Genomic DNA, 27,750 nt, shown 5'->3' with positions numbered 1-27,750 from the left:
GCCACGACTGTATACAAGCAACCTATTCCAGACCACGTTTTAAAGTTTGAATGCCGTTTAAACCACATTTTAAGGTTTGAATTCCGTTTCTAGCTTAAACGGTGGAAGACTAGTTACGACCAGAATTTTTTTCATTCATGTCTATAGCAATTGAAATGCATTGGGATGTATACAAATATGGTTGGTAGTGTTTTTTTTTTTTTAAAGCAACCTGACCAAGACTGCAATGATCACAAAAAAAAAACAGAGTATAAAAAGATAAACGTATGGTTTATTGTAAGTATTACCAATATTTTCATCAAAACGCTCTTGTATTCAGCATTTTTTGTTTGTTTATTCAAAGTAAAAATCCACAGGTAGCAACACACATTCCTGCTAGTGGGCAGGAGTAGCGGGCAGTCAGTTACTGCTGCATTCATTCCATTCTGTTAAGCATCAGAGTACCATGTCTTTGCTTTCCCCACTGTCTTCAGACTACCCGCCTGAGGCACAAATCCAAACCAAGCCCACACCTCACATCCCCAGGTCCCTTTCAACCTCCCTTGGGAATATGAAAGGATTGAAATAGTGTGAGCAATATTCATTCAGCCAAAAAATATATATTTTACAATACGGTACTGAGCGTGACATCTTTTTCCAACAAAACCAATTGGACTGAATGTCAAATTCATGCTAAAAAGCTCTGCCTTAACCTCTTCCCCAACGCTTAGTCTATTCCAATCCCATCATTTCAAATCCCCAAGAGAGGAACACGACGAGAAACCTATAGATAAGTGCCAACTGTCTGGTTGGTAATGGGTCCCGAGGCTGGGACCAGGCAACCTGCCACTACTATGATATCATCAGTGACATCACGCGCTGGTGTCGGACATCGAGGTCTCGAGCATCATGTCACTCTCGTACATGTTGCATTCCAGGGGCAGCGAGCTCCGTAGGGGCGTGTCCAACGAGGCCTTGTCCTGATTGGACTGCGGCGTCTCCAGGGCCATGATGCCGCTCTCCTCCAGAAGAACCGTGGTTTGAGCGTTACTGGGTTCCGTCGACGTGTTCAGCATCTTCATCAACCCCGGGGTGCTCAGCGTCCCACGGACTTTGTCTTTTATGTCCGTTCCTGAAAAGACACATACACTATTAAATGCCTTAGACACACACATACACTATTAAATGCCTTAGACACACACATACACTATTAAATGCCTTAGACACACACACACACACACATACACACATACACACATACACACATACACACATACACACACACACACACCCAAAAGTGCTTCCATTCAGTCATAAGAGCATTAGTGAGGTCCACCACTGATGTTGGGCGATTAGGCCGCGCTCGCAGTCAGCGTTCCAATTTATCCCAAAGGTGGTAGATGGGGTTGAGGTCAGGGCTCTGTGCAGGCTAGTCAAGTTCTTCCACACCGATCTCGACAAACCATTTCTGTATGGACCTCACGGGCAAGGGGGCATTTTCATGCTTAAACAGGAAATGGCCTTGGAAGCACAATATCGTCTCGAATATCATTGTGTTGTAGCGTTAAGATTTCCCTTCACTGGAACTAAGGGGCCTGGCCCGAACCATGAAAAACAGCCCCACACTATTATTCCTCAAACTTTACAGTTTGCATTATGCAGTTGGGCAGGTAGCGTTCTCCTGCCATCCGTCAAATCCAGATTCGTCCGTCAGCCTGTCAGATTGTGAAGCATGATTCATCACTACAGAGAATGCGTTTCCACTGTTCCAGAGTCCAATGACGGCGAGCTTTACACCACTCCAGCCAACGCTTGGCATTGGCATGGTGATCTTATGCTTGTGTGTGTGGCTGTTCGGCCACGGAAACCCATTTTATAAAACTCCCGATAAACAGTTCTTGTGCTGACGTTGCTTTCAGAGGAAGTTTGGTACTCGTTAGTGAGTGTCGCAACCGAGGACAGACAATTTGTACGCGCTACAAATTGCACTCGGTTGTCCCGTTCTGTGAGCTTGTGTGGCCTACATCTTTGTGGCTGAGCCGTTGTTGCTCCTAGACGTTTGCACTACACAATATCATAACTTACAGTTGACCGGGGCAGCTCTAGCAGGGCATAAATTTGACTAAGTGATTTGTTGGCATATGACAACAACAACTATGACAGTGCCACGTTGAAAGTCACTGAGCTCTTCAGTAAGGCCATTCTACTGCCAATGTTTGTCTATGGCAATTGCAAGGCTTTGTGCTCGATTTTATACACCTATCAGCAACGGGTGTGGCTGAAATAGCCGAATCTTGTTTGTTAGAATTAAACCTTTGACAGTGGATCACTGACTTGCAGGGTGTTTCTAACAGATGACACAGGGGCTCGGGTCGCAATCCCAGTGCATAATGCACATAGTATCCAAAAGTGTCCCTCAGAAAAAGCGACATTATTTCTTAACACAATTCGCCGGCAAGGCACACACTGTCAACAAGACTCGGAAAAAGCAAAAAAGAAACGCAAAATCAACAGTACTTAAATGTCTTGTAAGTCATTGATGTTTACAGGCAAAAATATAACAAATGCATCCACAAATGATTGTCGCAAATCTGTTTTAGCGTGGGTTGCAAAGGAAGTCATTTTACCTATGTAGGAAGTTTTACCTATGTAGGCATCCGTATCGCCAATGTACATCTCAATGCAGTGGCCGAGCATCGTCACAGAAAAGGTGTCATCTCGCTTAAGACCGAGTGCCTGTCAGAAAAAGAAGCAAAAAACTCACATCAATTGCTGTAATAACATTGAAATGCACAGCAACGTGTCACACAGGTTCTGTGTCTATGGATTTAAAATGTAAATAAAACGGACAAAAAAAAATAAACAGTACCGTGTGGAAGTAGTCGATGGCGCTCTCGAAGTCTCCCATGAGGCTGTGCACATATCCGATGGCGGAGTAGGTTGACGCGTGTTGGGGGATGAGAACCAGGGCCTGGCGGTGGTACTCCAACGCCTGGACATACTTCCTATTGGAGGACAGAACAAAACAACCAATTGGACAGTTCTCTAATGACCAGAGCCAAATAAAGAGTTCTGCCTGGGCTGGGTGGGTTCAGAGACAAAAAAAGGATGTAACCAAACAATACCTTCCCTATCAGAACTAGGTAAAAAAAAGTATGTTTTATTTTTGATATTGTTCCATAGTTGCCATGGCGCCTAGTGGCAGCCTTGGTAATTTACTCTTGCAAACTTAATCCTTAGAACAGCAATTAGAAGTCAAAATAATAAATATGCTGAGCGATAGAGCTGGAGAAATGTAAGCACTCAAATTCATAGACAGAGCTATGGATACCAATAATGGAAGGACTGACCAATAATGTTTTACAAGTTATAGTTTAAACCATGCTTTGAGGCTTTCTAGTGTTGCTTTTTATTTTTTACATTTATTCACAAACAATGGAGTGAAACAAGCTTGTATTTTGGGTTCTGATGGGGTACAACAGCTGACAGCTTGGTAGCAAATGGATCTTCCAAATGGATAATGACTCCAAGCATACTTCCAAAGTTGTGGCAAAATGGCTGAAGGACAACAAAGTCATGGTGGTGGTTGAAGATATCCCTCTAGTGGTGTGGGGGCTGTGCTTTGGCAAAGTGGGTGGGGTTATATCCTGCCTGTTTGGCCCTGTCCGAGGGTATTGTCAGACAGGGCCACATTGTCTCCCGATCCCTCCTGTCTCAGCCTCCAGTATTTATGCTGCAGTAGTTTGTGTCGGGGTGCTAGGATCAGTCTGTTATATCTGGAGTATTTCTCCTGTCTTATCCGGTGTCCTGTGTGAATGTAAGTAAGTATGTTCTCTCTAATTCGCTATTTCCTCTCGTTTTCTTTCTTTCTCACTCTCGGAGGACCTGAGCACTAGGACCATGCCTCAGGACTACCTGGCCTGATGACTCCCTGCTGTCCCCAGTCCACCTGGCCGTGCTGCTGCTCCAGTTTCAACTGTTCTGCCTGCGGCTGTGGAAACCTGACCTGTTCACCGGACGTGTTACCTGTCCCAGACCTGCGGTTTTCAACTCTCAGATTCTCTCTACCGCTCCTGCTGTCTCTAGAATGATCGGCTATGAAAAACCAACTGACATTTACTCCTGAGGTGCTGACCTGTTGCACCCTCGACAACCACTGATTATTATTATTATTATTTGACCCTGTTGGTCATCTATGAACATTTGAACATCTTGGCCATGTTCTGTTATAATCTCCACCCGGCACAGCCAGAAGAGGACTGGCCACCCCTCATAGCCGGATTCCTCTCTAGGTTCTGGCCTTCCTAGGGAGTTTTTCCTAACCACCGTGCTTCTACACCTGCATTGCTTGTTTGGGGTTTTAGGCTGAGTTTCTGTACAGCACTTTGAGATATCAGCTAATGTAAGAAGGGCTTTATAAATACATGATTGACTGAAGGTATTGGAGTGACCATCACAAAGCCGTGACCTCATTCCTATAGAACATTTATGGGAAGAACTGAAAAAGTGTGTGCGAGCGAGGAGGCCTACAAACCTGACTCAGTTACACCAGCTCTGTCAGGAGGAATGGGCCAAAATTCACCAAACTTATTGTGGGAAGCTTGTGGAAGGCTACCTGAAACATTTGACCCCAGATAAACAATTTAAAGGCAATGCTACCAAATACTAATTGAGTGTATGTAAACTTCTGACCCACTGGGAATGTGATGTAAGAAATAAAAGCTGAAATAAACCACTCTCTCTACTATTATTCTGACATTTCACATTCTTAAAATAAAGTGGTGATCCTAACTGACCTAAGACAGGGAATTTTTTACATGGATTTGGCTAAGATGTATGTCAACTTCTGACTTTGACTGTAGTTATTTGGATTTAAATAGCAGCTCCAATCCTCCTAGGATCCTAGGGTGACAAATAGCCTAGCGGTTAGAGTATTGGGCTAGTAACTGAAAGCTTTGAATATCCAAGCTGACAAGGAAAATATTTTTTTGCTCCAGGGGCTCTGTACTACTATCGCTGACCTTGTAACACAACACATTTCACTGCACAAATCCAGAGTGTTATTATATATATATATAAAAAAGGTTTATCATCATCTTGTCTCCCATCTACAGGACCAAAGGCTGGACCAAAAGATACAGAAATGGGACCAAAGGCTGGAACTATCGTTCACTACACCCAAGGATTCCTCAGATGTTTTGGAACATTTGAAAAGAAAACCTGTGCAGGAAACTGAAGAAAAGCCTATACGGGATCCTCCAGAAAAAAATGCAGACCGCAAGGATAATGGGGTGGTAGACTAAAGAACAAACCTATTGTAAGTGAATTGTATACACTACCCAGTTCAATACAATACAGTACATCATGCACACCGGAGGTGGATGATAAAGGACACTGGACAGTTCTGCATGCTGTGCCTCAGGCAACTTCGTAAAGTAAGTCAACTGGGGCTTTTAAATGCAAGATCCCATAAACAAAGGCTTACTACTGAATGACATCATTGCTGATAGAGGTCTTGGTCTCGGTCTCACAGACTTGGCATCAGCCCAATGAGCATGGTGCCTTCAGAAAGTATTCATACCCCTTTGACTTTTTTCAACATTTTGTGTTATAACCTGAATTTAAAAATTATTACATTGAGTGTCACTGGCCCACCCATAATGTAAAAGTGGAATTGTTTTTTTTACATTTTTACAAATGAATAAAAAATGTAAAACTGAAATGTTTTGAGTCAAGTATTCAACCCCTTTGTTATGACAAGCCTAAATAAAGTTATTTTGAATGGACTCATGGTGTGTGCAAGTGTTTAACATGATTTTTGAATGACTACCTCATACAGATAACTGTAAAAATCCCCCAGTCGAGCAGTGAATTTCTAACAAAGACTCAACCACAAAGATCAGGGAGGTTTTCCAATTTTTTAAGCAGACACTGAATATCACTTTGAGCATGGTATTAATTACACTTTGGATAGTGTATCCTAAACCCATTCACTACAAAGATACAGGCATCTTTCCTAACTCAGCTGCAAGAGAGGAAGGAAACCATCCGGGGATTTCACCATGAGGCCAATGGTGACTTTAGAACAGTTAGAGTTGAACGGCTGTGATAGGAGGAAACTGAGGACGGATCAATAACATTGTAGTTACTCCACAATACTAACCCAAATGACAGAATACATTTTTTTTTTATTGCAAAACATGCATCCTGTTTGCAATAAGGCACTAAAATAGAATTGCAAAATATGTGGTCAAAGAAATGAACAATTTCCTGAATACAAAGTGTTATGTTTGGGGCAAATCTAACATCACCGAGTACCACTCTTCATATTTTCAAACATGGTTGTGGCTGCATCGTGTTATGGATATGCTTGTCATCTGCAAGGGAGTTTTTTTAAGCTAAAAAGAAAGAGGAAAACCTGGTTCAGTCTGCATTCCAACAGACACTGGGAGAAATTCACCTTTCAGCAGAATAACCTAAAACACAAGGCCAACTATACACTGGAGTTGCTTACCAAGAAGACTGAATGTTCCTGAGTGGCCTAGCTACAGTTTTTATTTAAAAATCTACGGCAAAACTTCAATTTCTGTCTAGCAATGATCAACAACCAACTTGACATGGCTTGAAGATTTTTTTGAAAGAATGTGCAAATATTGTACAAACTAGGCGTTTAGAGAATTACCCAGAAAGACTCCCAGTTGTAATCCCTGCAAAAGATGATTCTACCATGTATTGGCTCAGGGGAATACTTATGTAAATAAGATATTTCTGTATCTCATTTTCAATAAATTTGCAAACATGTCTAAAACAGATTCACTTTGTCATTATGGGTTGTGAAGATGTGAGAAAAATATATTTAATCCATTCTGAATTCATGATGCAACAAAATGTGGAGTAAGTCAAGGGGTATGAATACTTTCTGAAGGCACTATGTTTTACAAAATGTTTACAAATGAATTAAAAATGAAAACCTGAAATGTCTTCAGTCAATACATATTTAAACACTTGGTTATGGCAAGCCTAAATAAGTTCAGGAGTAAAACATGTTTTTAATTGCATAACAATTTACATAACAGTAAGTTGTATGCAGACAATGAATAGGCAATGGTTTTGCTGGTGATGTCTGGTTGAGGACCTGCCTTACAACGGGCCTACAAGCCCTCAGTCCAGCCTCTTTCAGCCAATTGCGGGCAGTATGAGCAGTGATGGAGGATTGTGCATTCCTGGTGTAACTCAGGCAGTTGTTGCCATCCTGTACCTGTCCCGCAGGTGTGATGTTCGGATGTACCAATCCCGTGAAGGTGTTGTTACACATGGTCTGCCACTCAGATGTCCGTCCTGACGCCCTGTAGCACCGTCTTAGGCGCCTCACAGTACGGACATTGCAATTTATTGCCCTGGTCACATCTGCAGTCCTCCTGCCTCCTTGCAGCATGCCTAAGGCACATTCACGCAGATGAGCATTCAGTAGAAAGGCCTCTATAGTGTCCTACATTTTCATAACTGTCTCAATGACCTTTCCACAGGTGCATGTTCATTAATTGTTTATTGAACAAGCATGAGAAACAGTGTTAAAACCGTTTATTACAATAAAGATCTGTGAAGTTATTTGGATTTTTACGAATTATCTTTGAAAGACAGGGTCCTGCAAAAGGGACGAGTTTATAAGTACCAGTCAAAGTTGGGCACACCAAGTCATTCAAGGGTTTCTTTATTTTTTATACTCATTGTAAAATAATATTTAAGATGTCAAAACTATAAAATAGCACATATGGAATCACTTAGTAACCAAAAAATATATTTATATACGAGATTCTTCAAAGTTGCCACCCTTCGCCTTGATGACAACCTTGCACACTCCTGGCATTCTCTCAACCAGCTTCATGACTGTCAATCACAACATTCTTATTGGCAGACTCAACAGCCTTGGTTTCTCAATTGATTGCCTCGCCTGGTTCACCAACTACTTCTCTGATAGAGTTCAGTGTGTCAAATCGGAGGGCCTGTTGTCCGGACCTCTGGCGGTCTCTATGGGGGTGCCACAGGGTTCAATTCTCGGGCTGACTTCTCTGTGTGTGTGTGTGTGTGTGTATGTAATGTAATGTAAGTATTAATGTATGTGTGTATGTATGTATGTATGTATGTATGTATGTATGTATGTAAGTATGTATATATATTAATGTATTGTAATGTATTAATGTATGTATGTAATATATATATATATATCAATGTTGCTCTTGCTGCTCGTGACTCTCTGATCCACCTCTATGCAGATGACACCATTCTGTATACATCTGGCCATTCTTTGGACACTGTTAACTAACCTTCAGATGAGCTTCAATGCCATACAACACTCCTTCAGTGGCCTCCAACTGCTCTTAAATGCAAGCTCTTCAACTGATCGCTGCCCGCACCTGCTCTGGACGGTTCTGACTTAAAATATGTGGACAACTTAAAATACCTAGGTGTCTGGTTAGACTGTAAACTCTCCTTCCAGACTCACATTAAGCATCTCCAATCCAAAATTAAATCTAGAATTGGCTTCCTATTTCACAACAAAGCATTCTTCTCTCATGCTGCCAAACATACCATCCTACCGATCCTTGACTTCAGCGATGTCATTTAAAAAATAGCCTCCAACACTCTACTCAACAAATTGGATGCAGTCTATCACAGTGCCATCCATTTTGTCACCCAAGCCCCATATACTACCCACCACTGCGACCTGTACGTTCTCGTTGGCTGGCCCTCGCTTCATACTCGTCGCCAAACCCACTGGATCCTGGTCATCTACAAGTCTCTGCTAGGTAAAGCCCCGCCTTATCTCAGCTCACTAGTCACCATAGCAGCACCCATCCGTAGCTCGCGCTCCAGGAGGTATATCTCACTGTTCACCCCCAAAGCCAATTCTTCCTTTGGCCACCTCTGCTGCCAATGACTGGAACAAACTGCATAAAATTTTTTTTTTAAATAACTAAATCTGGAGACTTAAGTCCCTCACTAGCTTTAAGCACAAGCTGTCAGAGCAGCTCACAGATCACTGCTCCTGTACATAGCTCATCTCTAAATAGCCTATCCAAGCTACCTCATCCCCATACTGTATTTATTCATTCAACTTGCTCCTTTGCACCCCAGTATCTCTACTTGCACATTCATCTTCTGCACATTCTACCATTCCAGTGTTTAATTTCTATATTGTAATTACTTCGCCACCATGACCTATTTATTGCCTTTACCACTCTTATCCTACCTCATTTGCACATGCTGTATATAGACTATTTTTTCTACTGTATTATTGATTGTATGTTTGTTTATTCCATGCGTGTTGCTGTGTGTCGAACTGCTTTGCTTTATCTTGGCCAGGTCGCAAATGACAACTTGTTCTCAACTAGCCTACCTGGTTAAATAAAGGTGGAAAAAAGCAATTAAATTAACAGGTGTGACTTGTTAAAAGTACATTTGTGGAATGCAGTTGAGAACAAGTTGAGCCCATCAGTTGTGTTGTGACAAGGTAGGGGGGGTTATACAGAAGATAACACTATTTGGTAAAATACCAAGTCCATATTATGGCAAGAACAGCTCAAATAAGCAAAGAGAAATGACAGTCCGTCTATAATTTAAAAGACATGAAGGTCAGTCAATCCAGAACATTTCAAGTTTCTTCCAAGTGCATTCGCAATAACCATCAAGCACTACGATGAAACTGGCTCTCATGAGGACCGCCACAGGAAAGGAAGACCCAGAGTTACCTCTGCTGCAGAGGATAAGTTCATTAGAGTTACCAGCCTCAGAAATTGCAGCCCAAATAAATGCTTCACAGAGTTAAAGTAACAGACATCTCAACAACTGTTCAGAGTAGACTGTGTGAATCAGGCCTTCAAGGTCAAATTACTGCAAAGAACCCACTACTAAAAGAACACCAATAATGAGAAGAGACTTGCTTAGGCCAAGCAACAAGGTCAATGGACATTAGACCAGTCAAAATCTGTCCTTTGGTCTGAGGAGTCCAAATTTGAGATTTTTGATTCCAACCACCATGTCTTTGTGAGACGCAGAGTAGATGATCTCCGAACGGGTGGTTCCCACTGTGAAGCATGGAGGTGTGATGGTGCCTTGCTGGTGACACGTTCAGTGATTTATTTAGAATTCAAGGCATGCATAACCAGCATGGCTACCACAGCATTTTGCAGCGATACACCATCCCATCTGGTTTGCGCTTCGTGGGACTATCATTTGTTTTTCAACAGGAAAATGACCCAACACACCTCCAGGCTGTGTAAGGGCTATTTGACCAATAAGGAGAGTGATGGAGTGCTTCATCAGATGACCTGGCCTCCACAAGCACCCAACCTCAACTCAATTGAGATGATTGGGACCGCAAATTGAAGGAAATGCAGCCAACAAGTGCTCAGCATATGTGGGAACACCTTCAAGAAGGATGGAAAAGCAGTCCAGGTGAAGCTGGTTGAGAGAATGCCAATAGTGTGCAAAGTTGTCATCAAAGACAAAGGGTGGCTACTTTGAAGAATCTCAAATATATTTTGATTTGTTGGACACCTTTCTGGTTACTACATGATTCCATGTGTTATTTCATAGTTTGTCTTCACTATTATGTAGAAAATATTAAAAATAAAATCCCCTGAATGGTTAGGTGTGTCAAAACTTTTATATTTTATTTTTACTGTTTGGACCCGAATAAACACTTATGCGGCCAGTCCAATACTTTTCTATTTAGAAAAAGCTAACCACTCCATTCCTGGTAAGCTGCCTTCAGGACATCAATGCGTGGTTGCAGTTGAGTTTTTTTTTTCCATTTTTAAAAAAAAAACCTTTATTAACTAGGCAAGTAAGTTATGAACAAATTCTTATTTTCAATGACGGCCTAGGAACAGTGGGTTTACTGCCTTGTTCAGGGGCAGAATGACAGATTTTTACCTTGGCAGCTCTGGGTTTCGATCTTGCAACCTTTCGGTTACTGGCCCAACGCTCTAACCGCTAGACTACCTGCCGCCTCTTACAGTTAAACTGCAAAAAGACAGATTGGCACTCACACCATCATAAATATCAGCAGCTACAGCCTCAATAGTGATGGTGTCAAGATCCTCCCCTTCAGTGAGGTTCGCAACCTGGGTGTGATATGACAGTATGCTCTCGTTTGAGGCCCACATCCAGTGTGACCAAAGTCTCATTTTCCATCTACAGAACATTGCCAGGTTACGACCTATACTATCACAACCTTAGGCTGATCGACTCATCCACGCCTTTATTTCATCCCGTCTGGACTATTGTAAACGCCCTGTTTGTTGGCGCATCTGCCAAGTCCATAAACAAGCTACACTACAGTGCATTCAGAAAGTATTCAGACCCCTTCCCTTTCTCAACATTTGTTTACAGCGTTATTCTAAAACAGATTAAATAAAACATCTCAATCTACACACAATACCCCATAATGACAAAGTGAAAACAAGTTTAGAAACTATTGCAAATGTATTAACAAATAAACAGAAATACCTTATTTACATAAGCATTCAGACCCTTTGATATGAAACTCGAAATTGAGCTCAGGGGAATTCTGTTTCCATTGATCACCCTTGAGATGTTTGTACAACTTTGAGTCCACCTGTGGTCAATTCAATTGATTGCCTTTCCAAAATCATGTCCACACACTTGTCTATAAAAAAAATGGTCCCACACTTGACAGTGCATTTCAGAGCAAAACCAAGCCATGAGGTCAATGGAATTGTTCGTAGAGCTCCGAGACAGGATTGTGTCGAAGCACAGATCTGGAGAAAGGTACCAAAACATTTCTGCAGCACTGAAAGTCCCAAGAACACAGCGGCCGCCATCATTCTTAAATGGAAGAAGTTTGGAACAACCTAGACTCTTCCTAGAGCTGGCCACCTGGCCAAACTGAGCTTTAGGGGAAGAAGGGCCTTGGTCAGGATGGTGACCAAGAACCCGATGGTCACTGACAGAGCTCCAGAGTTTCTCTGTAAAGATGGGAGAACCTTCCAGAAGGACAACTATCTCTGTAGCAATTCACGATGGAAGCCACTCCTCAGCAAAAGCCACAACAGCCCACTTAGAGTTTGATTGAACCCTTTGGCCTGAATGCCAAACGTCACGTCTGGAGGAAACCTGGCACCGTCCCTACGGTGAAGCATGATGGAGGCAGCATCATGCTGTGGGGATGTTTTTCAGCGGCAGGGACTTGGAGACTAGTCAAGAGAGGGAGTGATGAACGGAGAAAGTACAGAGAGGTCCTTGAAGTCCTGAGTGCTCTGCAGCAGGTTATCAGACTTGGGTGACGGTTCACTTTCCAACAGGACAACAACCCTAAGAACACAGCGAAGACAACGCAGGAGTGACTTCGGGACAAGTCTCTGAATGTCTTGAGTGGCCCAGCCAGAGCATGGACTTGAACCCTATCAAACATCTCTGGAGAGACCCAAAAATAGATTTGCAGAGAAGAATGGGAGAAACTCTCCAAATACAGGTGTGCCAAGCTTGTAGCATCATACCCAACCAGACACAAGGCTGTTCAGAAATGCTTTCATGGACCTTGCAGTTTCGGGACTATTCAATTGGTTCCATTGTGCCAATCTCAATCAAGAACTGCTTATAATACTAATAAGTCATTTAATTTGTAAATCACCTCACACCCAAGGTGCAAATTATTCTTTTTTTGTATATACACTTCTGTTCAAAAGTTTGGGGTCACTTAGAAATGTCCAGGTTTTGAAAGAAAAGCTCATTTCTTTTGTCAATTAAAATATCAAATTGATCAGAAATAGTCTACACATTGTTAATGTTGTAAATGACTATTGTAGCTGGAAACAGCTGATTTTTAATGGAATATCTACATAGGCATACAAAGGCCCATTATGAGCAACCATCACTCCTGTGTTCCAATGGCACGTTGTGTTAGCTAATCCAAGTTTATCATTTTAAAAGTCTAATTGATCATTTAAAATCAGAACAGTTTTCAGCTGTGCTAACATAATTGCAAAAGGGTTTTCTAAATGATCAATTAGCCTTTTAAAATGATTAACTTGGATTGTGTTTGAATAATTATTAGCAGTTCTTGATTGAGATTGGCACAATGGAACCAATTAAATAGTCCCAAAACTGCAAACCCTGCCTCTCACTCCACTCAGGTTCAATTAATGGCTCAATATTTTACCATAATCAAATTCACCACATAGGAAAACATCCCATCATCTCTTGAACAAATCAATTACGGAACCATGTGCATGTTGTTTGCAGGGCTTTACCAACTGATTAATTCAATAGATCAGTGAACACTGCAATCCTGTTAAGAAGCCTTCATTAAAATAAAAACATGCATTAACTGCAAGATGTGGATTACCAAAGGTGCCCCTTTAGATATGAAGTAACCAAACATTTTCAAAACAGCCACTTGCACTGCAAAGCCTCTCTTTATCCAACAGCTTCCACTAATTCAAACCAGGTTTGTAACTGCGTGTGCATGTCGCACATGGAAAACCCAGAGTCCAACAGTTACCCTAGTAATTTACCTGGCTAAAAAGGTGTTGACCCCTTCGTGACAATAGATATCCCAATTCAGAATAAACCAAAGTGAGCTCGCAACTCCATCCTGCTTCGTGACATACCCCTCTGGTGTCCTGATGAGTAAATACTTGCAGAGGATCTTTATACTCACTTCAGTTTTCGACATACGTGACCCAGGTTGTTCAGGAGTGGCTCCCACTTGTCCACTGTTACCTGGAAGAAAACACAACTTTCACTAAAAGAGGAATTTTTGCATTGAAAATAAACACAGCTACTACACTGGCTGCCAGTTCTTCTTAAGAAGTTTTTTTTTAAATGTAAGAATGGCGTATGACACAGTACATGTGGGGCTAGAGTTAGTTGAGTCAAATGATCAGCTACCTCATTCCCAATGGCTTTGATCTTGTCCATTGCATCCAGGAACAACTTCTCAGCTGTTTTCCAGCTGAAAATTGCAGAATTGAGCACATTTCAGCACAATCAAACCCAACACATGAACAAATAAAAAAATAAGGCATAAGCACTATCGTGTCAACCCGAACCATACGGTGCCAGCACAGATTTTTTCTTTACAAATGGTCCTTTCCGGCACGGTTCCAGCAACTATGATGGAGGCGTGGCCAGGTGCAGCTAAACCTCAATAAATAGACAGAATCCATGTTTATCGTCACGATCCAAACCGAATCATTCTTGGGTTTAAACCCATCGTTAGGAGAACACTCTTCTAACCCATTTGCTAATAGCTATGATGAGAGCCCTCAAGCGTGTATGTGTGCATGTGGGGGTATTGCAGAGTGTGTTAAACACTGAGTGTACAAAACACTCAGTGTATTTCCATGACATAGACTGACCAGGTGAAAGCTTTGATCCTTTTAATGTCACTTGTTAAATCAACTTCATAATCAGTGTAGATGAAAGGGAGGAGACAGTTTAAAGAAAGATTTTTAAGCCTTGAAACAATTGAGACACGGATTGCGTGTGTGTGCCCTTCAGAGGGTGAATGGGCAAGACAAAATATTTAAGGTGTCTTTGAACAAGGTATGGTAGTAGGTGCCCAGGTGCACCGGTTTGAGTGTGTCAAGAACTGCAACACAGCTGTGTTTTTCACACTCAACAGATTCCTGTGTGTCCCAAGAATGGTCCACCACCCAAAGGAGATCCGGCCAACTTGACACAAATGTGGAAAGCATTGGAGTCAACAAGGGCCAGCATCCCTGTGGACTGCTTTCGACACCATGTAGAGTCCATGCCCGACAAATTGAGGCTGTTCTGAGGGTAACAGGGGTAGAAACTCAATATTAGGGAGGTGTTCCTAATGCTTTGTACACTCAGTGTAGTATGTGAGCACGTGAGGGTATTACAGTGTATGCTATATATCCTCTTTGGTGTACGTGTGTGAGTATGCACATATGTACATTTTCCCAATGTGTGGGTGTTTGCATACACATTATCTCTGTATGTATTTGTGTGTGTGACTCACTCTCCATTCTGAAAGGCCACAACGGCCACCTCATGCATGACAAAGGGGTCTTCTGGTGCTATGCTCAGGGCCTGGCTGAAGAAGCGCTCGGCCAGTTTAGAGTTGTTTGTAAGACCGTACTCCAGCCCTATGTACAACATGGGGAGATGACATCTGGACAAGAGAGATGAGAGCAAGGGTTAGGGGTCAAGTCTAATGGGCAAGGTTGTGAAGGTACATGCTATTATATATTCGTTATGATACTGTACATTACATGTTTTCAATGACTAAGGCACACCTGCTTTTAGCAGGATACATCTTTGAACAGACGCTAACAAATGTGTTCATGTTCAATATTGCTTTTCAGCACGTGACAGCCCTGTTCTGTGGATGTGTGGTGTTGTGTCTGGGTAACAGTACATACCCCTTCATCAGTTGAGCAGCAGTGAAGTAGGCAGCCATGGCCTGGTCGTGTTCACTCTCCACTGCAAACGAGTGACCGTAGGCGATCCATGCCGGACCGTACGTCCGCTCCAGAGTGGTCGCCTTGCTGTGGGAGACAGTGTAAATAAGAGAGATATTCTAGTCTGAGTGAATGATAATCAATTATGTTTTGTTTTTTTATAATACTTTGAAATTTGTAGATTTGATTCAGCAGCAAGTGAATCAAAATATTTTAATTTACAATATATAGAATATCAATGTCTGACTGCTGAATATAAAATACACTTGGTGATAAGAAAAACATGATATCTGGTACCTGAGATATCTACGCGCGTGTTCATTTTTGTGACCAACCATTAGATAGTAGCATCCCACAGCAAACCAAGAGACCTGGATGAAAACAACGTTTACCATTTGTCTAATGGTCAAAAAATAAAATACACACAAAACAAAACATACCGTACCAATCAGTGCTTGGATATGTGGAATGGCAAGATTGTGGGGGGGGGGCAACACTTTGCACTATATAGGGCAGGGACTATACTTACCGGGTTGTTGGGATACAAGTCCACAAGCCTGTGCGAAAGGTAAAACAGTTCTGTGGTAGTAAAAAGAGGAGAATCATGGTACACCTTCAGATGTTAAATGTATCTTTCACATGTATGAATAACCAAACTTAAGAGCTTCAACGGTCTTACCATTTGCTTTGCTGAGTTCCACCAGTGTTCCTATATGAACAGGTAGACAGTTGGCATGGAATGGGTCTTTCACCATCACCCTTGAAGAAACACAAAACATTCACGTTTTACAGACAGGATCAAATGATATGTGTGAAATGTATATCCTTTTTACACAACTGAGCCGAGCCGAGAGAGAATAATATTCCACTAACAAACCTATATGAATATCACAACAGTTCTTATTAAAAAAAATAAAAGTTCAGATTGGCCAGTTAACACTTGCAGACTGCCAACAAATCTCAATTTGTAGTTAAAAGGTTAAGGTGGGCCAGCGGTTAGTTACCAAACTTACATGGAAGTGAGTTTGTAGCACATTTTGAAGTCACAGTTGTAATAATGCCTCTCAGCAAGGGAGACCACCACATCCAAATTGTCCTGGAGACCGTTGACCATCTCTGGGACCACCATATCACTGGGTTTGTTATACTGAGGGAAGGAAAGAGGAAAGGATGGATGGAGAAAAAAAAGTGGAGAAAGTGAGGGGGAAACAAATGTGGAATTGGAACAAAAGCACCATCAACACTAATTTGAGACAGATGACCACGTAACTTTAGTAAAATCAGAGAGAACATTTCTGGGTTGTTGTTATCGGCAACTGTAGACAACCAATATTAACCAAATATGAGTGATTGTAATATTTAGAAAATAATCATATGGTTCATTCTGAACTGTAGGGCAAAATCCAAAGTGACATGATGACCTGTGTATTCCTACAAAGAAGCACAACATAGTGATCAACATTGCACATGACAAATGTAAAATATTGAAACTTAACATAGGAATCTGAACGCAACTGATGTCCTGACATGGAGGATAACAGTGGACGTACCTTCTTCAATTTATTCTCAAACAGGAAGTGAAGTAATTTGTCTTCTTCCTCTGTGCACTGTTGGCTCAAAGGAAGCAAGTCCAGGAAGTCCTTTTCTACAAACACAAAAATGACAAAAGGTCTTCAAAATGAGGGGTTTGGGAAAAAATGTAATACATTTACCCTACAGACACCTCTATAAACCATTAATGGCATAAAACAAAGCAACATACATACCTATATTTCAGGGATGCAAACTGGTAAGGGCCCAAAAAGGGGCACAGAAACACACAAACAATCTGTAGATATTATCAGAGTGGGGTTGTCACAATACCAACATTTTACTAACAATGTGGCCCATGGGAGCCCAAGAAGCAACAAAAAAAAGTTATCAATAAAAAAAAATATATATATAATCACATACAAAACGCCTAAATGTTTCAGAACACCCCCATTTTTCCAGTTTTGAAATTTAAGCAGTTCAAGTCCAATGAATAACCTGAAATGGTACAAAGATAATCAGTAAACTGCCAGAGGTTAATACATTTAAAAAAGTTTAGGTTACAGAAAAACAATGTACATTTCAGAGTTACAAAAAAGGCCTTTTCAGGGAACAAATTACAGCTGTTCTACAGCAATTGAAGTAAATTAAGCCTTGAAAGTTGATACTAACAATTCCTACAGGTGTCCCAACTTTTGTTGACTACTTACAAAACCTCTGTCTGTATAAAAGCAGTGTTGGAACAGACTGTGTACCTACTAGTGGTCGACCGATTATGGTTTTTCAACGCCGATACCGATTATTGGAGGACCCAAAAAGCCGGTACCGATTAATCGGCCAATTTTTTTAATTTATTTGTAATAATGACAATTACAAGAATACTGAATAAACTCTTATTTTAACTTAATATAATACATCAAAAATCCATTTAGCCTCAAGTAAATAATGAAACATGTTCAATTTTGTTTAAATAATGCAAAAACAAAGTGTTGGAGAAGAAAGTAAAAGTGCAAGATGTGCCATGTAAGAAAACTTGCTCAGAACATGAGAACATATGAAAGCTGGTGGTTCCTTTTAAAATGAGTCTTCAATATTTCCAGGTAAGAGGTTTTAGGTTGTAGTTATTATAGGAATTATAGGACTATTTCTCTATACGATTTGTATTTCATATACCTTTGACTATCGGATGTTCTTATAGGCACTTTAGTATTGCCAGTGTAACAGTATAGCTTCCGTCCCTCACCTCGCCGCTACCTGGGCTCGAACCAGGAACACATCAACAACAGCCACCCTGGAAGCAGCGTTACCCATGCAGGGCAAGGGGAACAACTACTCCAAGTCTCAGAGCAAGTGACATTTGAAGCACTGCGACGAGCTGCTGGCAAAACGCACGAAAGTGCTGTTTGAATGAGTGCTTACGAGCCTGCTGGTGCCTACCATCGCTCAGTCAGACTGCTCTATCAAATCATACTTAATTATAGAAATAGGAACCTTAGGTCATTAATATGGTCGGATCCGGAAACAAAAGTTTTGTTTTTGAAATTATAGTTTCAGTGAAATACGGATGGCATCCCTAAGTCTAAATATTGCTGTTACATTGCACAACCTTCAATGTTATGTCATAATTACGTAAAATTCTGGCAAATTAGTTCGCAATGAGCCAGGCAGCCCAAACTGTTGCATATACCCTGACTCTGCGTGCAATGTACGCAAGAGAAGTGACAATTTCACCTGGTTAAGATTGCCTGCTAACCTTTCTTTTAGCTAAATATGCAGGTTTAAAAATATATACTTACGTGTATTGATTTTAAGAAAGTCATTGATGTTTATGTTAGGTACACGTTGGAGCAACGAGTCCTTTTTCGCAAATGCACACCGCATCGATTATATGCAACGCAGGACACGCTAGATAAACTAGTAATATCATCAACCATGTGTAGTTATAACTAGTGATTATGATTGATTGATTGTTTTTTATAAGATAAGTTCAAATACTAGCTAGCAACTTACCTTGGCTTCTTACTACATTCGCGTAACAGGCAGGCTCCTCATGAGGCAGGTGGTTAGAGCGTTGGACTAGTTAACTGTAAGGTTGCAAGATTGAATCCCTGAGCTGACAAGGTAAAAGTCTGTCGTTTTGCCCCTGAACAAGGCAGTTGACCCACCGTTCCTAGGCCGTCATTGAAAATAAGAATGTGTTCTTAACGGACGTGCCTCTTTAAATAAAGTTGTTTTAAAAAATCTAATTAAAAAAAAAGGCAAAATCGGCATCCAAAAATACTTATTTCCGATTGTTATGAAAACTTTTTTTAAATTTAAAAAAAAATAAAAAATAAAATCGGGCCTCATTAAATCGCCCATTTCGATTAATCGGTCGACCTCTAGTTACTACATACACCCTCTTAAGCATTATTTGGACAGTATTGTTTGAGATTTAACAGCTTGCATGATAGGTGGCTCACAGTGCAACAGCTTCAAGCACAGCTTAACACTGGTCGAAGCAAGCAAATGTATTAACATTTATTTAACTAGGCAAGTCGGTTACAGAACCTCAAGGATCCGCCCCTTTTCCCCCAATTTTTTGCTTAAAATGACATACCGAAATCTAACTGCCTATAGCTAAGGCCCTGAAGTAATGATATGCATATTCGTGGTACCATTTGAAAGAAAAAACTTTGTGGAAATGTGAAAGGAATGTAGGAGAATATAACAATAGATCTGGCAAAAGATTTTTTTTAAAACACAATATTTTCTATTTTTTTTGTACCATCATCTTTGAAATGCAAGAGAAAGGCCTTAATGTATTATTCTAGCCCAGGTGAAATTTAGATTTTGGCCACTAGATGGCAGTATGTGCAATGTTTAAGACTGATCCAATGAACCATTTCATTTCTGTTGATTTTTGTCTCAAGACAGCCCAAATGTTCCTAATTTGTTCATTAATAACTTTATGTTCAAAATTGTGCACTCTCCTCAAACAATAGCATGGTATTTGTTCACTGTAATAGCTACTGTAAATTGGACAGTGCAGTTAGATTAACAAGAATTTAAGCTTTCTGCCAATATCAGATATGTTTATGTCCTGGGAAATTATCTTGTTACTTAGAACTTCATGCTAATCGCATTAGCCTACATTTGCTCAACCGTCCCTAGGACGGGACACCGATCCCGAAGAAGTTTTAAGAACAAATTCAACCCCAGCCAAACCCCAACTACGCTGGGCCAATTGTGCAAAGCACTATGGGACTCCAATCACAGCCGATTGTGATACAGCCTGGCATCGAACCAGGGTCTGTAGTGACACCTCTAGCACTGAGATGCAGTTCCTTAGGGCTCCCGAGTGGCGCAGCTGTCTTAGTCTCAACTGTGAAGAGAAGACTTCGAGCTGCAAGTTTGACAGGTCAAGTTGCAGTAAGGAAGCCATTGCTAAGATGGCAAAATAAGAAAAAGAGGCTTTTGTACACCATATTGTGGGCGAAAGGATGATTCCACGGAGGAGGAAGCGTGGATCCAGAGTCGTTGACTTGCACAGATTGGGTGGCACCCAGAACCAAAATGGCTACCACATCATTTTGCAGCACCATGCAATACCCTCTGGTGTACGCCTAGTTGTTAGGGGTTCATCCTACAGCAAGATAATGCACCAAAACATACCTCCAGGCTATGTCAGAACTACCTTAGAAGAAAATAACATGGTAGGCTTCAAATCATGGAATAGCCAGCACAGTCTCCAGATTTAAACCCCATCGAGCTAGTGTTTTTTTTCCTGAAAGATCTACACGATTCCAGTGGAGGACCTACATTTTGAGATCAAAATTGCAAATATCTCCAAAAAGTGACAAGTTCGCATCCCTGTACATTACTTCTGATGCACACGTGCAAAAAATGTTACTCTTATTTTTTGATTCGACAGTCCTTAAGTCTGTTTCTGTTCCAAGTCTTGCTCTGGCCTCACCTTCCTGAGCGGTCAACATGTGGTGGGACGTTAGAAGGTCGAAGGCTTCAAAGCAGTACACATCCAGTTTCAAGGCCTCTTTGTAGCTGGACGTGGCCAGAGGCCGGTTGTCCATGGCATCATAGATCTTCCCCCGCAACAGGCAGATGGAACTGTTGATCTGAAAAAGAGAGGAAAAGAAAGACGTTAAAAGGGACCACAAGGGGTCAGAACTACTAAAGCAGCATCAGTCGGAAAACTCGAGAGGACTCTGACATTCAAAAAAAGACCCACACATGAGTTTTGTATGAATATGGCAGGTGATGTGGCTACCGGGTGAATGACAGAACCCCTTTAATAATATGATGGTGAGAATGACAAAAGGACATTATTATAGCTTAGAAAGGAACAAAATCATAAAAATTCAGCCAAAGGGTCTTTGACATGGCAACATGGTATTCAATCTCTGCCTCAGTCACCTATAGTACAGTATCTAACTAGTTAACCTGTAATCACAACACCATAAATGTGAAGAGACTGGAAAATCCTATTGAAAGACCACAAACGTGGTATTACAGGGCCACAAAAATACATGGGACCCTATTATCTCAAAGCTGAGACTCACAGAAGCAGGGGTCATCTCCCAGTCTGACTCTTGTATCCTGTTCTCCTCTTTGACACTCCGGTCCAGCAGCTTCTTGCTGGTTGGCTCCTCCATGTCCAGGATGTCTAAGGCCTGCTGGAACTCTTTGGCAGCATACTGCACAAAACACAAACACTAGGTTAGTGCTTCCAATGGCGCAGCTCAGTTAAGAGTATGGTGTTGGGAAATTTAGGGTTGTGGGTTTTTGTACCTGAATGTAAAAAATATTCAAGAGATAAAAAGTGCTTTAAAAGTTGACCCATTTTGCATACCATGAGACATTAACGGTTGAGATTGATACCATTTAAAAGCTTACAAAACAGGGTTGTGAAACCATTTTCTTTCTTGAATTTTTCTATAAATTTTTTGATTATCCAAAAATGTGTAAACCCCAATGCATGTTGTAGCTTAGATTATTTTACATCTGAGGTTTGTTGTGCCCGCCATCGGTTGAGACATAACATGCTATTGAATATAGGGTGGGGTGTCATGTTTTGGCTGATAAATGTACAACCATTTCAACTTTCAAACGATACCACAAAGACACTTGGAGGTCCACACATCAGAGAATGTTGACTTGAATAGGAATCTGTTGTTTTAAATTACTGTTCATTGGAAACCTATTGAAATCATAGAAATAGATAGACATAACCATTTAAGTTGACATTGGACGGAAAGTGGACCGGTGGCCAGAATTTAAAATGTCACTTAAAACATAAATTTTTCAATAAGAGACACAGGAAATTATTTGGTTGATAGTTAATCCATGAGGTGCTCTTTGATCATGGGATGAAATACTACAGAACAAAGTTGATGCTGCATAGTATTTTTTTATTCCTGCTATGCATAAGCTGTAAAAACAATAAAGGCTTTCTCATTTAGCCACTACATGAGTGCGCCTTGATTACTTCTGGAAGTTTGTTTGCACAAAGGCTTTTCCGGCATTATTTACTATCCAGCATCAACTTATTTTTGTTCTATTCAAGTTCAGTAAAATTGCAGTGATCTGAAGGGATAGGTCCATTCTATTCATTATATTTCTATGATAAAATAACATCCACTGTTTACATGAGCATGTTGTGTCTCAACCAATGGCCGCACAACATAAAAACCTCAGATGATGGAAAATAGGGTCTAAGCTATAACATAAGAGAATATGAAAAAAATTGTAGTTTACGCAATTTTAGATTCTTTGCGGTAATTGTTAAAATACACTTCTTTAATAAATTAGAAAATAGTTAGACAACTGTGTGTAAGGTTTCAAATAATATCAAAGTCAAATTTTTATATTTTTCAGCAATGAAGACATGGGTCTCACAATATGGTGGGGTATGCAAAATGAGTCAACTTTTAACACATTTATCTTCTAAATGTTTTGGCATAAAGGTCCAAGAACTCACGTTCTGACCACTCATTTCATGGGCAAACATGTTTGAAAAGATATGTTTAAATCAAAAGGGATACTGTAGAAAAGTAATTGAATTTAAGTGGATTGACCCATGGGATCGTGGAGAGTTTGAACAGGTATATTTCATCACAAGAAGTAGCCTAAGATTAATACTCACGTGGCACCTAGCAGCAAGATATTGACAAGCGCCATACAACTGAAATGAAAGATAAATATTAGGAACAAGCTGACTGACAACAATTTTTTCAGATTAGAGGTCGACCGATTGTGATTTTTTTCAACGCCGATACCGATATCGATTATTGGAGGACCAAAAAACCCAAAATAAGGACAATTACTACAATACTGAATGAACACTTATTTTAACTTAATATAATACATCAATAAAATCAATTTAGCCTCAAGTAAATAATGAAACATGTTCAATTTGGTTTAAATAATGAAAAACAAAGTGTTGGAGAAGAAAGTAAAAATTACTTGCTCAAAACATGAGAACATATGAAAGCTGGTGGTTCCTTTTAACATGAGTCTTCAATATTCCCAACTTTTAAGTTGTAGTTATTATAGGAATTATAGGACTATTTCCCTCTATACCATTTGTATTTCATTAACCTTTTGACTATTGGATGTTCTTATAGGCACTTTAGTATTGTCAGTGTAACAGTATAGCTTCTGTCCCTCTCCTCGCTCCTCCCTGGGCTCGAACCAGCAACACAACGACAGCCGCCACCATCGAAGCAGCGTTACCCATGTAGAGCAAGGGGAACAACTACTAGAAGGCTCAGAGCGAGTGACGTTTGAAACACTATTAGCGCGCGCTAACTAGCTAGCCATTTCACTTTGGTTACACCAGCCTCATCTCGGGAGTTGATAGGCTTGAAGTCATAAGCAGCGTAATGCTTGACGCACAACGAAGAGCTGCTGGCAAAACGCACTAAAGTGCTGTTTGAATGAATGTTTACGCGCCTGCTTCTGCCTACCACCACTCAGTCAGATTCTTGTATGCTCAGTCAGATTATATGCAACGCAGGACACGCTAGATAATATCTAGTAATATCATCAACCATGTGTAGTTAACTAGTGATGATTGATTGTTTTTTATAAGATAAGTTTAATGCTAACTAGCAACTTAACTTGGCTTACTGCATTCGCGTAACAGGCAGTCTCCTTGTGGAGTGCAACGAGAGAGAGGCAGGTCGTTATTGCATTGGACTAGTTAACTATAAGGTAGCAAGATTGGAGCCCCCGAGCTGACAAGGTGAAAATCTGTCGTTCTGCCCCTGAACAAGGCAGTTAACCGACTGTTCCTAGGCAGTTATGAAAATAAGAATGTGTTCTTAACTGACTTGCCTAGTTAAATAAAAACGTATAAAAAAAAGTAAAAATAATAATTAATAAATATTTTTTTTAAATATTAGAAAAAATAAAAGGCAAATTGGCGCCCCAAAATACCGATTTCCGATGGTTATGAAAACTTGAAATTGGCCCTAATTAAATCGGCCATTCCGATGAATCGGTCGACCTCTAGTTCAGATCACCAAGGACATGCCGCACACCCAGTACAATGCTTCTTCAATCAAAAATATCAAAGGCATACTCTGGATGGCACAAAGTAATGAAAGCTACATAGAAGAGTAACGTATAGACTGGACAGACTCATAATGACAAGTCAGAATATGCAGAGTATCCAACATGTCATTAGTCCTTCTGTATGCTAGTGCATGAGGGCCCCTCAGTGAGACGTGTAGAACAGGGAGGCACCCAAAGTACCTGCATGCCCCATTGCAACAAATTGGGGGAAGCCAACCAGGTGGTCTTACCTTATCTAGTTTACGTGAGCGGAGGGCATGGGAGGCTCTATGGTACTGAGAGGTGAGGTAAAGGCACTGTGCTAGCCAGTAGATATCCTGGGGGTCTTCTGCAAGGACAGGAAAAAGGCATCACCTCCGTTAGATACCTTACCAACTAACATTTTATACTAACTAGCCAGATGAACACAAAACATTTGTTACATCTTATCAATCAGGAAGATCACTCACCATGTGACAGGGATGCAATCTTATCTGCCCAAAATAGAGCACTTTGATACTGTTGCTGCAAACAAAACAGACAGGGAAGGCAGCATGAAACCAAACATTCTGAATGTGTTTACTACAAGTATGAAACTGACATTGTCAGGGGCTGTCAACACTCACTGATACAAGTTAGCTGGCCCTGATATAATGTGGCTAACCTCCAAGTACATATAGTAGCTAGCTCAGGCCACTGACTTAGTAGCAAGCACAAGCAGGGTAGCTAACTAGTTACTAGCTAATTTCTAAAAGGTTATGTTAATTGACTGATATCTCAGAACAAAACATATTAGATCTCCTAAACCTGTGTTAAGCTCAGACCTTATTTTCAGCACTTATCCCAAACCCCCATAGGAATAGACAAACGAACCAGAGGTTACTCATTTCCGTTTTTTAGGACTACAACACAGATCGAACAATGAGCCGCATAAATCTGAAGCATCCGGTTGGCATTTCCACTCACCAAATATGGTGATGGCAGGAAGCCCAGTGGCTGGCAGTTGGGTGAAAATGGAGCGAGATGGATTTTGTCCAACATTCTGCACATTTCCTCATTGATTAAACATTTGATCTCAGTAGTTTCCTGTTCTCCAAACTAGAATGTTACAAAGAGTGTGTGTGGACTACGTTTTGTAGACTTTACCAAAAACATTTTTTAAATTTCGTTGTTTAGGAGTACTATGGCGAATTGAGTTATTGCACACCCTCGCTTGGCGTTCCTTAACGGATATAGGCAAATAAATGCTAGAAAGCGCCAGTAGGACCTCGCTATGCCCACTATGATTAATTTACCCCCGTTGGAAACCCAGGTAAATATTGGGTTACTTTTTTTTTTTTTTTGACAACAAGTTGGCAAGTTCTATTTACATTATGCTATCGCAAATATAACCTTACACAGCTGGATAACGTTCCTGTAGACTTGTCATTCTGAACAGTACCTAGCCCATTTACTTAGCTAGCAGGAGCAATAAATTTTTCCAATCAGATAGCTAAATTAGGTTACCGCTGTCAGACGTTAGCTACCTCGATTCTTATCAAGACCTAGTCTAGGTAGCTACATTTCTTACCTGATCAATGTAGTGTCGTACACGTTTTCGAAGTCTGTCGAGATTCATTGTAATTGTCCGAATGCTTTTTACAAATCAAAGCGTATCATTATCATGTGAAAATGTACTCCCTATAGTAGTAGCTAGCTACGCGGCTTCTTCTGCAGCAGTAGTGTCACTTAAACTCCGCAAGGAAACTCGGGCCTTTGATTAAGGGTTCCGGTCATTTCACAGAAAATAAAATGCTATGAATAGTTTAATTGCGGCGGAGAACATTTGACAATAGTTAATTACATGATAGATATAGCCAATTAAAATGTGTATTTATGTGTATTTAAAATATGAGGCGAAATCCTTTTATCTGTATTATAACTACAGGTTCACCCACTTGTAATGTTATATTGTTTTTGTGCATCTCTGAGTGATGTTCTATCGAAGGTATAGGAGTTAAATAGATATACAGTAAAATTACATTTAATATTTAAAGTGCTCAGGATGTAAAGGAAATTAAAACAATTCTTTAAAAAAAAACTTTTTCCTGACATAAGTGGTCTTTTTTTCAGCATAACACCGGTTAATATAAATTCAAGTTGTAAACCTTTTCAAACTAACTTCTTCAAGCATTAACCATACAATCTGTATGTTTCTCAGTTCACCATGTAACAATTCACTCCGCTCCCCGTTCAGTGATGATGCTGTCCAAAATCAAGAAGTTTGTTGGTGATTATTGAAGCCATTCCCGATTTGCCCTCCAAGGGTTCGGCAATTATCCATTAGCTGAAGAGGTCAGTCATGGTTAGGGCGTATTGTTACCAGCTTGTTAGAGTCGCGGTTCTCTTTTCATGCCTGTAACTTCGATAGGATGCCCGCGTTTTCATGTATCAACCTTATAGAATGTGAAAACATGGTACATTAGATATAAAAGGCAAACATTAATCTTAATTTATAATAACTGCAATAGCACCGTTTTTTTTTATGGTTGTTTGGGTCCTGGTTGCTGATTGGTTGATAGTAGGGAGTTATAGCGCCACAATCTCCATATATTCCCTGGGTAATGCCTGTTAACAATTTAATTAAATGTATCAATTTGCAGCCAGTGTCCCACAGCCCATCCAGTCAATGTATAAACTTAATATCCCCTGGAAAAAAAATGTGTCTAGACAATATTTCTTCCACATGCTACCAGCCTAGCATTTGGTTTGGTACAGCAGCGGTTAATATAAACCTTGCTGTGTGCCTATCCAACCTATGCAAAACGTTGCTGTTTTTTGTTAGTCATCTCCACAGTGCCATGCAGATATGAACGTCACGAGACTGACAGCTTCTCTCAACCCGGCAAAATAATTTCAGGAATCATTATTATAGTGGATATATTCTGAGAATTGGCAATAGAAACAATGTTAAACAAATGAAATTAATGCAGTTTGCTGTTATTTCAACTGCTTGATGTGATTGTGTTACGCTGTAAACACTGAATTCCCGCGATATGGGAGAAGTAACGTTAGCGTGTGATTACTTGTGAGTGAGGAAGATAGAAAGTTAGCACTTACCTAGTAGATCGTTTCCTTCAGCAGATGTTCCCAGGTACTGTTTTCAGATAGCAGTCTTGAACAAATATATGTGCTATCATCGAAAAAGTAGAGCCAAGTCTTCGCAATTGCAAAAAACCTCCTTACATCAACC

General features: G+C 40.5%; 1 protein-coding gene across 6 annotated transcripts; it reads right to left on the bottom strand.

Moving 5' to 3' along the window:
* Positions 1-251: 251 nt before the first annotated feature.
* Positions 252-27,750, bottom strand: cdc16 (cell division cycle 16 homolog (S. cerevisiae)). 6 transcript variants are annotated; one of them, XM_042314907.1, is made up of 18 exons: positions 27,618-27,750; positions 24,989-25,043; positions 24,770-24,867; positions 23,107-23,145; positions 21,524-21,658; positions 20,920-21,079; positions 16,985-17,079; positions 16,448-16,581; positions 16,114-16,193; positions 15,964-16,013; positions 15,732-15,805; positions 15,396-15,521; positions 14,993-15,145; positions 13,894-13,957; positions 13,664-13,725; positions 2,849-2,984; positions 2,607-2,715; positions 252-1,111 (listed from the first exon to the last, which is right to left on the bottom strand). In XM_042314907.1, the coding sequence occupies exons 5-18, from the start codon at positions 21,614-21,616 to the stop codon at positions 852-854; spliced, it is 1,596 nt and encodes a 531-aa protein (XP_042170841.1). In that variant the 5' UTR covers positions 21,617-21,658; positions 23,107-23,145; positions 24,770-24,867; positions 24,989-25,043; positions 27,618-27,750; the 3' UTR covers positions 252-851. The 6 variants fall into 6 exon arrangements, with proteins under 6 accessions (XP_042170841.1, XP_024258805.1, XP_024258785.1 ...); XM_024403037.2 differs by lacking the exon at positions 27,618-27,750 and adding an exon at positions 26,724-26,852; XM_024403017.2 differs by lacking the exon at positions 27,618-27,750 and adding an exon at positions 26,089-26,265.

The sequence above is a fragment of the Oncorhynchus tshawytscha genome, linkage group LG03 (genome assembly GCF_018296145.1).
Source record: "Oncorhynchus tshawytscha isolate Ot180627B linkage group LG03, Otsh_v2.0, whole genome shotgun sequence".
NCBI classification, from domain to species: domain Eukaryota; kingdom Metazoa; phylum Chordata; class Actinopteri; order Salmoniformes; family Salmonidae; genus Oncorhynchus; species Oncorhynchus tshawytscha.
The sequence above is the reverse complement of the archived record's forward strand: the minus strand, read 5'-3'. Positions and strand labels throughout refer to the sequence as shown.

Bases quoted from the DNA above. Each gene is read 5' to 3' on its own strand.
- cdc16 (XM_024403008.2), bottom strand. From the start codon at position 25,405: ATGAGTAACCTCTGGTTCGTTTGTCTATTCCTATGGGGGTTTGGGATA. The intron at 15,522-15,731 runs GTACCAGATATC...TGTCTCCCACAG, and splicing joins CACGCGCGTAGATATCTCAG to CAAGGCGACCACTCTGGAGC. The intron at 2,985-13,663 runs GTGAGTATAAAG...GTCCTCCAATAG, and splicing joins CACGTATGTCGAAAACTGAA to GAAGTATGTCCAGGCGTTGG.